Source organism: Chelonia mydas, chromosome 3 (assembly GCF_015237465.2).
Source record: "Chelonia mydas isolate rCheMyd1 chromosome 3, rCheMyd1.pri.v2, whole genome shotgun sequence".
Classification (NCBI taxonomy): Eukaryota; Metazoa; Chordata; order Testudines; family Cheloniidae; genus Chelonia; species Chelonia mydas.
In genome coordinates, this window is record NC_057851.1 from 7,942,709 (window position 1) to 7,956,964 (window position 14,256).

The window sequence follows — 14,256 nt, forward strand, 5'->3', positions numbered from 1 at the left end:
TGGAAGAATTTAAGGGCCCAATTCTCCAGTGCTTTACACCTTGTGTAGTCATTTATTGAGTGCAAAGTGGGTGTAAAACAAACACTCTCCCGGTGTGATTGGACAATTCTGATTTGGTAACATTCTACACCTGCACTGCTCTCCCTTTACACATGTGCAAATGACTACAGACTGGGCAAGGAAGTGGAGAATTATGCCCTCGGATAGTGAATCTCCTCAGCCTGTGCAATCATGAGGCTGAAATTGAATTATTTGTTTCTCTTCCATCATATTCCAGCTCCTAAACTCTGGTCCTACATCTTCTTTGACACCGAAAGACACATGAATTAAAAGCTCCGTAAGCCTTGTATAGTACTAACGGTGTGAGAATCTAGTGTAAATGCGTGCCAGCTCATTAAATGTACTGTAACACACTGATGAGGCTACTTTGTGTTTCATGTATCCTCCCTGCAACCCAGAACCTAGGAGTCCATCCATCAGGAACCTTCAGTCCCACATTGTAACCCAACTCTCTTCCTGTTACCATTTTCCTCCTTTAGAGTTTTAGTTTCCCTTGGCAACTTTTAAACGGTGTAGATGTAATCATTATAGTGAGTGATGACATCAAGTCATGGGTGACATGGTGCAAATGATTCTTGCTAAATTATATGATGAGCAGCAGGAAGGAATTTTATTAGTCTTAACTCAGCAGGTATTGATTCGGGAAGGGAAAATGACCAATCGATATATCAGTTTTCTGTGCATATAAGGCAATAAGTGACCGCTCCAGAAAACTATAAATCAGAGAAAATTTCATAATGAAAATAAGAGCTATGAACTACCCTTTAAAGTTTCACTGAGCTGCACTGAAGAGAGTCACAGACCTTAGTCATTTGTCTCCATTACACTGGGGATCCTTTGAGAATTGAAATAGTGAAGAATGGTGCCGTTAGATTTCCTTTATGGGAAGACAATAAGGAGTGGCGTAGGAGTATTCCTTCCAAATCACAAGATACAGCTTGACTCTTGAAAGAAATCCTTGGTTTGGCCCATAAAAAGAGCCTGCTTTGCCTTATCCTTGTAGAGTTGTTGCACTTAGATTTTGCTGATTTTAAAGAAATTCTCCATTTTTCAAATGGGGAACAGGACTGGAACCAGTAACGTATCTCAGAATGAAATGCAGTTTTGAGTATGTACTCATCTGTCTGCCTGTGGTTTTTTTCAGGTCTAGATCCTGCAACTGGATGCCCTTGGGCACGCCTCTGGGTAAATCCAATTGCAGGATCGCAGGCACAGTGAGCTATGATATCTAGGTGCTGGTCTTTATCATCATTATTTGTATTTTATCAGGATAGTGGCCAATGGCCCTGATTAGAGTCAGGCCCCATTGTGGTAGGCACTTTACAGTAAAAGAAAATATTTCTTGGATAACCATTTTTCATTTGGAAGTTTCAAACCAGATCGTTAGCTGGTGTAAATCAGCATAGCTCCATTGATTTAGATGGAATTATGTGATTTACATGAGCTGAGGATCTGGCCCTTCAACTTCAGAATACTTTATTTTCTTTGGCTTAGTTATCCAGAGTATAATCAGATCCACAGGCCAAATGTATATACCCAAGTGTGTGCGCGCACACGCAAACTCCAGATGCCCAAAGCACAAAGCAGAGCTGTTTATAAGTAGGGATAATATATCAGGGACAGGGAGTGGTTGGGGAGAAGACAACCTCCTTTAAGAGATGCATCATATTTTGCTCTGATACAAGATTCAGCCAGTGAATCAGGGTTATCTAAGTGTTCAGTTCTGGGGGACAGATTTCTGCAGAATCTCAGATCAGCATGCCATTTACAGAGCATTTTTATTTGGTGAAGATTTTTTTCTTACAGTTTGCCACAGGTGAAGAAAACCTTGCCAGAGGCATAATTCTCAAAGATGAGTTTCTAGAAGATTTTTAAGGAAAATGAAACATAACATGCAGTCTGTTACAGCCAATAGCTATTAATTTTTTTCCCCTCCAGTAGATCCCAAAATATCAAGTTGTGTTCATTTTCCTGTGAAAATGGGACCGCAAAATAGTATCCATTTATCATAGAATATCAGGGTTGGAAAGGACCTCAGGAGGTTATCTTGTCCAACCCCCTGCTCAAAGTGGGACCTAATCCCCAACTAAATCATCCCAGCCAGGGCTTTGTCAAGCCTGACCTTAAAAACCTCAAAAGAGGTGCTACCACCTCCCTAGGTAACCCATTCCAGTGCTTCACCACCCTCCTAGTGAAACAGTTTTTCTTAATATCCAACCTAAACCTCCCCCACTGCAACTTGAGACCATTACTCCTTGTTCTATCACCTGGTACCACTGAGAAAAGTCTAGATCCATCCTCTTTGGAACCCCCTTTTAGGTAGTTGAAAGCAGCTATCAAATCCCCCCTCATTCTTCTCTTCTGCAGACTAAATAATCCCAGTTCCTTCAGCCTCTCCTCATAAGTCATGTGCTCCAGCCCCCCTAAACATTTTTGTTGCCCTCTGCTGGACTCTCACCATTTTTTCCACATCCTTCTTGTAGTGTGGGGCCCAAAACTGGACACAGTACTCCAGATGAGGTCTCACCAACGCCGAATAGAAGGGAACGATCATGTCCCACGATCTGCTGGCAATGCTCCTACTTATACAGCCCAAAATGCCATTGGCCTTCTTGGCAACAAGGGCACGCTGTTGACTCATATCCAGCATCTCGTCCACCATAACCCCAGGTCCTTTTCTGCAGAACTGCTTCCTAGCCACTCAGTCCCCAGCCTGTAGCAGTGCATGGGATTCTTCCATCCCAAGTGCAGGACTCTGCACTTGTCCTTGTTGAACCTCATCAGATTTCTTTTGGCCCAATCCTCTAATTTGTCTAGGTCCCTCTGTATCCTATCCCTACCCTCCAGCGTATCTACCTCTCCTCCCAGTTTAGTGTCATCTGCAAACTTGCTGAGGGTGCAGTCCACACCATCCTCCAGATCATTAATGAAGATATTGAACAAAACCAGCCCGAGAACCGACCCTTGGGGCACTCCACTTGATACCGGCTGCCAACTAGACATGGAGCCATTGATCACTACCCGTTGAGCCTGACAATCTAGCCAGCTTTCTATCCACCTTATAGTCTGTTCATCCAGCCCATACTTCTTTAACTTGCTGGCAAGAATACTATGGGAGACTGTATCAAAAGCTTTGCTAAAGTCAAGGAATAACACGTCCACTGCTTTCCCCTCGTCCACAGAGCCAGTTATCAGAGAAGGCAATTAGGTATTATGGGCCATATGGTTTCTCTGAAGCCAGGAAGAATCTAAATGATTTTAGAAGCATTAACCTGTCATACAGATGAGTTTTGGAGAGTATTCATCTCAGATATAGCATAAAATTCCATCCAGTCAAAAAACACTGATTTGTTTTGGACACCTCCTCCTCAGTTATTGGGAGTGGACCACATCCCCCCTGATTGAATTGGCCTGGTCATCACTGGTTCTCCATTTGTAAGGTAACTCTTTTCCTCATGTGCCAGTGTATTTATGCTTGTATCTGTAATTTTCACTCCATGCATCTGAAGTGGTTTTTTACCCACAAAAGCTTATGCCCAAATAAATCTGTTAGTCTTTAAAGTGCCACCAGACTCCTCATTGTTTTTGTGGATACAGACTAACATGGCTACCCCTCTGATAGTTTGTTCTATGACATGTTTCAGATATGTGAAAGAAGTTCTATTTGTATGGTCAGCCACTAAAATAAGGAAAAGGCGCAAGTGGTACAATGATTTTCAATGATTTGGTTGGTTTATGCTCTTTTACTTAATATCTAATCTAAATCTCTTGCTGTAGATTAAGACCATTATTTCTTGTCCTATCTTCAGTGGATATGGAGAACAATCAATCACCTTCAAATATGTTAAGGTCTATTATAAAGAGGAAGACTTTTTCCCCTCAGTCTGCTTTTCTCAAGATTAAACATACGCAGTTTTTTAAACCTTTCCTCATGGGTCACGTTTTCTGAACCTTTTATCATTGTTGTTGCTCTCCTCTGAACTCTCCCCAGTTTGTCCACATCTTTCCTAAAATGCGGTGCCCAAAATTGGACATAGTATTCACAGCGAGGCCTTACCAGTGCCAAGTAGAACAATTACCTCCCGTGTCTTAAATATGACACTCCTGTTAATACACCCTGGAATGATATTAGTCTTTTTTGCATTGTTGACTCATGTTCAGTTTGTGATTACCTTAATCAAAACTTCATTTTAAATGTCACATGTATAAAGCATTGGTTTTGCTAGAATCAATGGCAGAGAGTTAAAAAAAAAAGCTAAAGTAAGACCTGCTTTGGAATTACCAGGACAAAGTCTCTTCCAATAGTGTTAGCATTTCTATTAGATTAATTGTTGATATTTTTGAATTCATATCTGAAGTCTTACATATACACAGTATATTATTATGTTGACAGAAAGAGTGAGAGCTGTAATGTCATAATGGACAAAGCAATTAAGACTCTGCTCAGAAAAGAGAGAGCAGAGTTAACCACAGATGACATTGTCGTATACTTAAATAGCACATTTCACATTATTTTTTGATTTAGTATATCTTCTCTTAAGCAAAGACAGGATTATTAAGCTCAATCATCCTACAGCAGTTGTTTAGTAAATTGAATTTCTTGCCTTGTTTGTTACACAGTGAATTAATGGATTTCAACAATAGTTGCCAAAGGGCTTTAAAAATCAGTGATGCTCCCTTGACAACAAAGGTTGCACATATAAAATACATTAGAAATAACAATATCAGCAGCGACCCGTGAGAGATATATGGATCTCTACACAGAATCTGTGTTATACCTTAGAATTATGTCATCTACATGGCACAGTTGGCTAATTGTAACAGCGCAGACTCACCAGCAGCGCCTCCTGCTGGTCATCTCAGGGAATTAGCGTTCCAGCTTCAAGAGCACCCTCTTCAGGCCAGTGTCTCACCTTGCTGCTGGCTCCCGTATCCCTCCCAGGAGCCCAGTGCCCCTTTCACTGGGTGCTGCCCCCTAGCAGTACCCCACAGTTCTAGGTCTCCCACTCCCAGGGGAATCCCCCACCCACTATCCCTACCTCGCCTCAGTCATAGGCTCCTGCCAGTCACCAGCTAGCCCCCACACCCTGGGGCAGATTGCAGTATGAGCCACTCATCACAGGCAAGGTTGGGTTTGGACTTGCTGCCTCTGCCTACCCATGGCTGCCCCTGCAACCCCTGTACCTAATAGACCACCCCAGGCCTGCAGCCTGGGGCTTTCCTAGGCCAGAGCTCCCCAGCTCCCTTGGCCTTTCCCCAGACCTACTCCAAACTAGATCCTCTATTTGGGTCTCTACAGCCAGCTCCCTCCCTCTCAGAGCTAGCAAGAGAGTGCTCTTCTGCTCCTGGCTTTTATAAGGCCCGCTACAGCTGCTCTGCCAATCAGCCCAGCTCTTCCCCTGCCTCAGCCCTCTCCCAGGGCTATCTTAAACCCCTCTGGGCCCAATTGGGTGTCCACCCTGCTACACTAATGCATTAGCTTTTCACCTCTGGAGACCTAGGTACAAATCTATTTAACTTACAGGAGAAAATAACTTGTCTAGAACTTAGTGGGTAATTGGTCACATTACAAAGCTACTAGTATGACTGACAATTCCTGTTCAGGAGAGGCCCTTGTCTGTGCTAGCAGGTGGCGGTACAAGGCAAGCTGAGTTCATAGATTTCAAGGTGAGGAGGGACCATTGTGGTCACCTACTCTGACCTTCTGCACAATACAAACCAAAACCCCTCATCCAATAATTTCTGCATCAAGCCCATAACTTCTGTTTGAACTATGGTATATCTTTAGGAAGACACCCTGTCTTGATTTAAAGACTTCAGATAATGGAAAACACACCATATCTGTAGGTAGGTTGTGCCAGAGGTTAATTAGCCCCACTGTTAAAATGTATGCCTTATTTGTCATCTGAATTTGTCTAGCTTCAGCTTTCAACCACTGGATCTTTTTATGCCCTTTTCTGCTAGATTAAAGACCTGCTTGCTATCAGAAATCTCTTCCCCATGCAGGTACTTGTAGATTGTGATCAAGACATTTCTTAACCTTCTCTTTGATCAACTCAATTGATTGAGCTTCTTAAGTCTCTCACAATAAATCATGTCTTTTAGTCCTCGAATTATTCTTGTAACTCTTTTCTGAACACTTTCCAATTTTTGAACATCCTTTCTGAAATGTGAATGCCTGAACAGAACGTGGTATAACTAGTAATGGTCTCACTAAAGTTGTATAAGTAGCTAATAACACCACCCTCGTTAATATTATCCTATTTATACATTCAGGGAGCTCATTTGCCTTCTTAGTTACAGTACCTAACTGCAAAAAGAAAAGGAGTACTTGTGGCACCATAGAGACTAACAAATTTATTTGAGCATAAGCTTTCGTGAGCTACAGCTCACTTCATCGGATGCATTCAGTGCTCATGTTCAATGATCCCTTAAGTCCTTTTGCTTTCTAGGTCACAGTTCCCTATCTTATAAGTTTGACCTACATTCTTTTTCCTCCTAGATATATGACCTTGCATTAGACTGTGTTAAAATGTATGTTGTTCAAATGAGCCCCCACTTCCAAGCAAACCAGGTTAGATGGTATAACTGACCAGTCCCATAAGTATTTACCACTACACAAATTATTGTGTTACCTGCAAATTTGACCAGTGATTTTATTTTCTTGTAGATCATTGATAAAGTTATTGAATAGCATTGAGTCAAGAACATATCCCTGTTGATGCCTCTAGAAACAACTCCATTGGATGACAATTCCCCATTTATATTTGTTGTTTGTGATCTATCACTTAGCCAGTTTTGAATCCATTTTTACATGGGTTGCACTGATTTTTGTATAGTGCTGACTTCTTTATCTGAGTGTCACATGGGAATTAGTTATATTGGCAAAGCTGGCTGCATGAGGAAACTTGCCCAGCATGTATCTGTGCTATGCCTGAGTTGAACCGTTGCCACTTTCATCAGCACCGTATTTTTAAAACATCCTCACACACATAACTTTGCCAATTAACTGAGCAAAATATGCACTATCTGTCAGAATATACTATTAAGCAGTCTATGAAGACTATAATTATATCAGTTTCCCCCCACCACTTAAAAAACAAAAACTGAAAACATGACTTTTTTCAAGCCTTTGCCTTTATACTTGCTGTCACCATCCAGAGGCAGCCTTTAAAATGGCACTACCTCTGTCAGTTCTTGAAATATTTTAGCCAGACTGTATCTGATATTTGTAATTGTACTGCTTTTTAAAGATTTTGTTCTGCTCCTTAGCAGGAATAAAGGAGTTAAAATGGGAATATATTTTAATATATGATGAACAGCCTTATTGTAGTTTATTAATAATTAATTATAAGTAGTAATTTGTATTAGGTCAAATCCTTAAGTCTTTATTCAGATTTTACTGAGTAAGGACTGAGAAAATGAGGAGGGGGGAAATAACAGAAAATGAGGAAATGGCAGAAGTGCTAAGTGACTTTTGTTTCAGTTTTCACCAGAATGTTTAGTAGCAATTGGACCTCTCACTTAATGAATGCCAGTGAGAATGAGGTAGGATCAGAGGCTAAAATAGGGAAAGAACAAATTAAAAATTACTTAGACAAGTTAGATGTTTTCAAGTCACCAGGGCCTGATGAAATGCATCCTAGAATACTCAAGGAGATGACTGAGGAGACAGCTGAGCCATTAGTGATTATCTTCAAAAAGTCATGGAAGATGTGTGAGATTCCAGAGGACTGGAAAAGGGCAAATATTGTGCCCATCTATAAAAAGGGGAATAAGGACAACCTGGGGAATTACAGACCATTCAGCTTAACTTCAGTGCACAGTCCCTGGAAAAATAATGGAGCAAATAATTAAGCAATACATTTGCAGGCACCTCAAAGATAATAAGGTGATAAGTAACAGTCAGCATGAATTGCTCAAGAACAAATTGTGTCAAACCAACCTGACAGCTTTCTTTGACAGGGTAACAAGCCTTGTGGATGGGGGAAAGCGGTAGATGTGTGGTATATCTTGAGTTTAGTAAGGCTTTTGATGCTGTCCCATGTGACCATCTCATAAACAAACTAGGGAAATGCAACCTAGATGGAGCTACAATGAGGTGGGTGCAAAACTTGTTGGAAAACCATTCCCAGAGAGTAATCATCAGTGGTTCACAGTTAAGCTAGAAGGACATATCAAGTTGGGTCCCACAGGGATTAGTTCTGGTTCTGTTCAATATCTTCTTCAATGATTTAGACAATCACACAGAGCAGGGGTTCTCAAACTTCCTTGCACTGTGACCCCCTTCTGACACAAAAATTACTACAAGACCCGAGGAGGGGGGATCGAAGACTGAGCCCACCTGAGTCCCACTGCCCTGGGCGGGAGGGCCAAAGCTGAAGCTTGAGTCCTGCCGCCCTGGGCAGGAGAGCCAAAGCCCGAACCTCACTGCTCTGAGTTAGGGGATCAGAACCAAAACCCAAGGGCTTCAGCCCCAGGTGTTGAGCCTGTAACCTGAGTCCTGCCACTGAGGACTGAAGCCTTCAAGCTTCAGCAACAGGCAGCGGGGCTTGGGCTTGAGCTTTGGCCCTTGGCAGTGGGGCTCAGGCTTTGTCCTCAGGTGGCGGGCTTGGTCTTGAGCTTTGGCCCTTGGCAGTGGAGCTCGGGCTTTGGCCCCAGGTGGTGGGGCTTGGGCTTCAGCCCTGGGCCCCAGCAAATCTAATGCCAGCCCTGGCCACCCCATTAAAACTGGGTCATGACTCACATCAGGGTCCCGACCCACAGTTGGAGAATCACTGGAATAGAGAGTACACTTATAAAGTTTGTGGACAATACCAAGATGGGAGAGGTTGCAAGTACTTTGGAAGATAGGATTGAAATTCAAAATAATCTGGACAAACTGAAGAAATGGTCTGAAGTAAATGGGATGAACTTTAATAAGGAGAAATGCAAAGTAGTCCTCTTAGGAAGGAACAATCCGTTGCTACACCTACACAGTGGGAAAGGACTGCTAAGGAAGGAGTACTGTAGAAAGGGATCTGGAGGTGATAGTGTAACTAGTGATAGTGACTGGAGGTGACAGTGACTAACTATGACTGGAGGGATCTGGAGGTGATAAGTGACTAACTATGAGTCAACAGTGTAATACCATTGCAAAAAACCAAACATCAATCTGAGATGTATTAGCAGGAGTGTTGTAAGCAAGACAATAAAAGTAATTCTTCCGCTCTGCTCTGTGTTGTTTAGGTCTCAACTAGAATTCTGGGTGCCACATTTCAGGAAAGATGTGGACAAATTGGAGACAGTTCAGATAAGGGCGAAAAAAATTATTAAAGGTCTAGGAAACATGATCTATGAGGGAAGATTGGGTTTGTTTAGTCTGGCAAAGAGAAGACTGATGGTGGAACATGATAACAGTTTTCAAGTACATAAATGGTTGTTACAAGGAGGAGAAAGAAAAATTGTTCTCTTTAACCTCTGAGGACAGGACAAGAAGCAGTGGGCTTAAATTGCAGCAAGGGTGTTTAGGTTGGACATTAGGAAAAACTTCCTGTCAAGGTGATTAAGCACTGGAATAACTTGCCTAGGGAGGTTGTGGAATCTCTGTCATTGGAGATTTTTAAGAGCAGGTTAGACAAACACCTGCCAGGGATGGTCTAGAAGATAATACGTAGTCCGGCCTTGAGTGCAGGAGACTGGACTAGAAGACCTCTCGAGGTCCCTTCCAGTCCTATGATTCTATGAAAGGATATTAGGATTCAGCCCATTATTTTTAAATTTAGGAGACAGAAGCTAGCCTTGATCCTGCAAACATGTATATGAGTCACTCTACTCACACAACTAGCCCCATGGAATGGGCTACTTGTGTGAAAGAGTAAAGGGACTATTCCACTGAATAAAATTGTTCGTGTATGTACACATTTACAGGATTGAGCCTCTGAAGGCCAAATCCTTGAAGCTATTGACTATCTACCACTGGGATTTGGTCTTATATTAGCATTAAGTGTCCTTTACTTTGCCGATATTCTTTGTCAAATTAATGCATGTACGTTGCAAAGGTACTGTTACTGTGGAGACCTCTTGAATACCTTGGTGTTTGTGACTTTCCCTACTTGCTCTAATACAAAATCTTAAATACTAGGCCTTTCCAGCATCAGTAACTAACCACCACAACTCCAGGTCTCATGAAATACCACTGTGCTTTGTTATATCCCTTCAGCAGGCCACAGCCTAGAGCATTATTTACATCCTATTTACAATAGGAGCCAGCTTCCCCCACTTGCACTGGGAGAAGGGTACAGTTGCCAGGCTTGCTACTCCTTTCTCCCTTCAGGCTTCCTACTCTCCTTCCAAGCACTTCCTTCTTGTCTGTTTATATAGTCGCAGCTGCTGGGGGGGTGGGGGGGGGAGGTTACTTCCACCCAATTAGCCCCTCAGATGTATCTCTACTCAGTTAATTGACACCCTCTTCCAACTGCCTGTCTTTCAGTCAGGTCCCAATTAATGGCGATTTGAGTGATAAGATGCTGAGTGCTTGGTTTTATTCCCAAAAGGAATTCAATATGAAACAGCACAAAATCCAGCCAAGCCTTCTCGCCAGGCTTCGCTCCCTACAGGATTCCACCTCAAGGGTTTGCTCAGCCCACATCCTAGATTCTTCCTCTCTCAAGGGTCATTCCCATCTCCCTTACTTCCGGGTGAGGCAATGAGCGGGCTGTAGCTATGACTCAGCAAAATACACTGAATGTTTTTTTACAAGATGATCAACATTTTTTAAACCAGGATCATCACCCAGTTACAGGGTGGGGTTGCCAGCCTCTTCCAGTGCATTGCAAACTTTTTCCTCAGCAAAATTTAATCCTTCATTTGAGGGAAATTTTTGAGCACTTGTCAAAACAAAAAAGCTTTGAGTTGTTTGCGTGATGCAAAATAAGTATTTTAGGAGTATCTTGATTGCAGTAAAATGAACTAAGCACATAACATGTCCCTAGCTCAGTGATGTTTTTAAGGCTTTACATCTGTATTTGACTGCTTATGTGATTTACCAAAACATAATATGCTTATATTTAATGTACATCCCATTTAAATGGAGATATCAAAATAGAATCACTTCATGTCTATTTAAGCAAGAAAGGAATGGACTTGCTAAAAATACCAATTGTATAGGCTCACAAAAGACTGTGGAGAAATAGAGAATCAGCTAGTCCAGATGCATGGAATCTGTTAAAATTAGGTCTAATGAATCTTTACACTGCAATCCTATTAGATAAGAAGCATGATCCTAATGGCTCAGTGTGCTTCCTCTCTCCCCAGGAATGCGGCAAGGTAATGACTTTGGCACACAGTATCGCTCGGCCATCTACACGTTCTCTCAGGAACAGATGGAAGCTGCTCTGAGATCTAAAGAGGATTATCAAAAGGTAATATTGAATAGGGTGTGGAATTAGCCTCTGCATGGTCAAAGGTGAAGGGAAATTGGGAATGAGCACAGAAGGTGAGCTCATGTTCTGTGTGTTTGCTGCGTATTGTTCCTTTCACTATTCACTGGATGTTGTGTTGATTTTAAGGTTTAAGTTTGAATTGTTATAAAAGTTTTTGTGAATCATCTTGGTGGCTTTGTGCTGAATTGTTTAGCTACTTGTTCTGGTAGAAAATATCAGTGTTTTAGTCTTAAAATACAGACTATGTGGATGTGCCAAAACAAAACCCAGGGACCATAGGGCTGTCCAAATCTCAACTTTGCAGTTGGCCCCTACTCCTATAATGGTTCAAAGCAAACCTCAAATCCAAGCACTCATGGAATTTGGGTTAGTTTGGATCCAGATTAGAACTCTGCCTCTCAGGGTCATCTCTAATTGTGTGTTTTTCAATCTTTAAAATGTATCTGTAGTGTACTCAGCAGTCTATTCCATACCTGCTTAGACCAGGTATGACTTGAGGGAGACTTACAGTCTATCGTACGACTTAGGGAGACCCTCTGTGTTGACATTAGACAACACACGATTTGTTTAATGTGAGAGGTAGAGAGAAAGAGAAAACTATAGACTCTTTCAACTTCAGCAGCTCCAGTGAACGTTCCCATATGAATTAATGACATTTGGGTTCTGGCTTTGCCTATCGTAAGAGATCCTATAGGACTCAGATCGACAAAAGGCAGCAGAATTATTATATCTTAGAAAAAGCTACGAAGGGTCTGACAATCTTTTTCTTTCAAGATCCAGATTTTTTTTTTTTTTGGGAAAAATGTTGACTGTGTATGTGTCCTTTTGAACAGTTGACCTAAATGGTGTCCTACTATGAAAGCTAAGTTCACAATCCAAGTGTTGCAATTAATGGTACAAGATATCACTGTAGAATGATATTAATGTTTTAGGTTTCTCTCTCTCCAGTTTTCCTCCATACAGTATTTCTCCTCTGTGACAGCATTTAGAACATCACTCAACATCTCTGTCTAGAGCATACAGCTTCTTGTGATGTAGGAACACAGGAATTGCTACCAGATCAGCCTAGAGGTCTAGCCAGTACAATATCTGGTGTTTGATAGTGACCAGAACCAGAGGCTGCAGAGGAGGGTGTCTAAATTCCTGTAATGGGCAATTATGGAGTAATCTGCTATTAAGCAGTTATGACATAATGCAATTGCAGATTAGCTAGCAAGTGGTGCTAAGAGAATGGCACCTTTCGCATTTCCCCTCCAGGAAGAAAGATCATGTCACTTACACAGGGCACTCACTAGAGGATGATTATGTTAAAGAACAAGAATGTTGGAGAACTAGTACTTAGGTATTATGGTGATAGGTGCTTTAGAGGTGCTGGTAGATAAAATAGAAAGACAGAAGTCCTTCAAGAATATTTAATATAAATACAGTAGGGAGCTGAAGTATTAAGGAATAAAAGACAAATCAGAAGTATATGCTATTCTGAATGGGAGGCTGTAGCTATTGAGCTATATGTAGTGGGTCTGATTTTTATAACTCTGCATACACTAATTTTGTGCCCAAAATTATGCATACAATTGACTACTTTGCATATGCAATTGCCATGGTCTGATATGAAAATCACTGCTTTGAACATGCAAATAACCAATTTCCAAATGGCTGCTAGCACCTTAGTAACTGTGCATGCAAATTGTGTACAATTGCTTCTATATTTCTGTATAGTGGCACCCACGTAAGTATAGCTCTGAAGCCGCTTGAGGTTCTCTCTCTGTGGACAAAGTGGCTGCTGAAGTTTCATTTTTCATCTATACCTTACAGAACTTCATGCTACTTATTGTTACTTTGGACCCAGGCCTTTTCTAACTTGCTTTCTTTTCTCTTCTGCTCACAGCAGTGGAGCCATATCACAATATGAGTCTTACAACTTTCTGTTTGCTCTCCCAAAGCTGTGAGTCTCACCAAACGGATACTAATCTGAAACCAAAATCCCAATACAAAACAATATAACATAATGCTATGTGAACTGACATCTCTATAGTAGAATTTCCTAATGGCACAGTTTATAAAAATCGGTCTAATTAGGGTATTAATATAAGTAGGCACAGATATGTAACTGATATCCTTCATAGTTTGTTTCTGAACTGGGAAGGTGACTTAAAAAAAGGGGACTATTCAGTCAATTACTCTGCTACTCAACAAACATGTACTGCAGTTATCAGAGTGCCTGCCACATCACCTACAGTCGCACTGTAGTTATGGTAAATCTCTTGTCATTCAGAGAGCCGTGACCCATTCCGATATTTTGTAGCAACCTTTTTTCCCTGTGATTTGCATTGCATTATTTTTAAGGTAAATATATACAGTAAACTTCCTTATACATTCATGTTCTACGAACAATAGATGCGCAACAATGCTTGAGCCACTTTTGCCTATGTCAGATGCATCTCCATAAACGTTATCAAGTCAGATAAAGGGCATTTACGTGTAGCATACTGCTTGGTTTTCCAAGGTCTGCATTGACGCACCCCACATCCTGCACTACGCTAAACGTATAGTACCAACAATATATGTGTGAGTGGTACCCATGATTTGCTGGCACTGTAATTAAATTAAAGCCAAGTTGTCTTGTTTGTTATCTCCCTGCATAATGGAACATGTTCTCAGGCCAGTTAGCTGTCCTTTTTTTTGTCTTTTTTTTTTTTTCCAGCTGAGACCTTGAAAAGAATTAACAGTGGATTGTTTCAGGGAGCCACAGAATTGTAGAAATGTAGGGCTG

At 41.4% G+C, this 14,256-nt stretch overlaps 1 protein-coding gene across 2 annotated transcripts in view; it reads left to right on the forward strand.

The window, feature by feature from the left end:
• Window positions 1–14,256, forward strand: part of MSRA (methionine sulfoxide reductase A) — a 430,620-nt gene that overhangs the window by 287,545 nt on the left and 128,819 nt on the right. For both annotated transcript variants that reach the window (XM_043542091.1, XM_037893852.2), the window contains one exon: window positions 11,356–11,462. In XM_043542091.1, coding sequence (XP_043398026.1) covers window positions 11,356–11,462 — 107 coding nt within the window. The remainder of the gene's footprint in view (window positions 1–11,355; window positions 11,463–14,256) is intronic.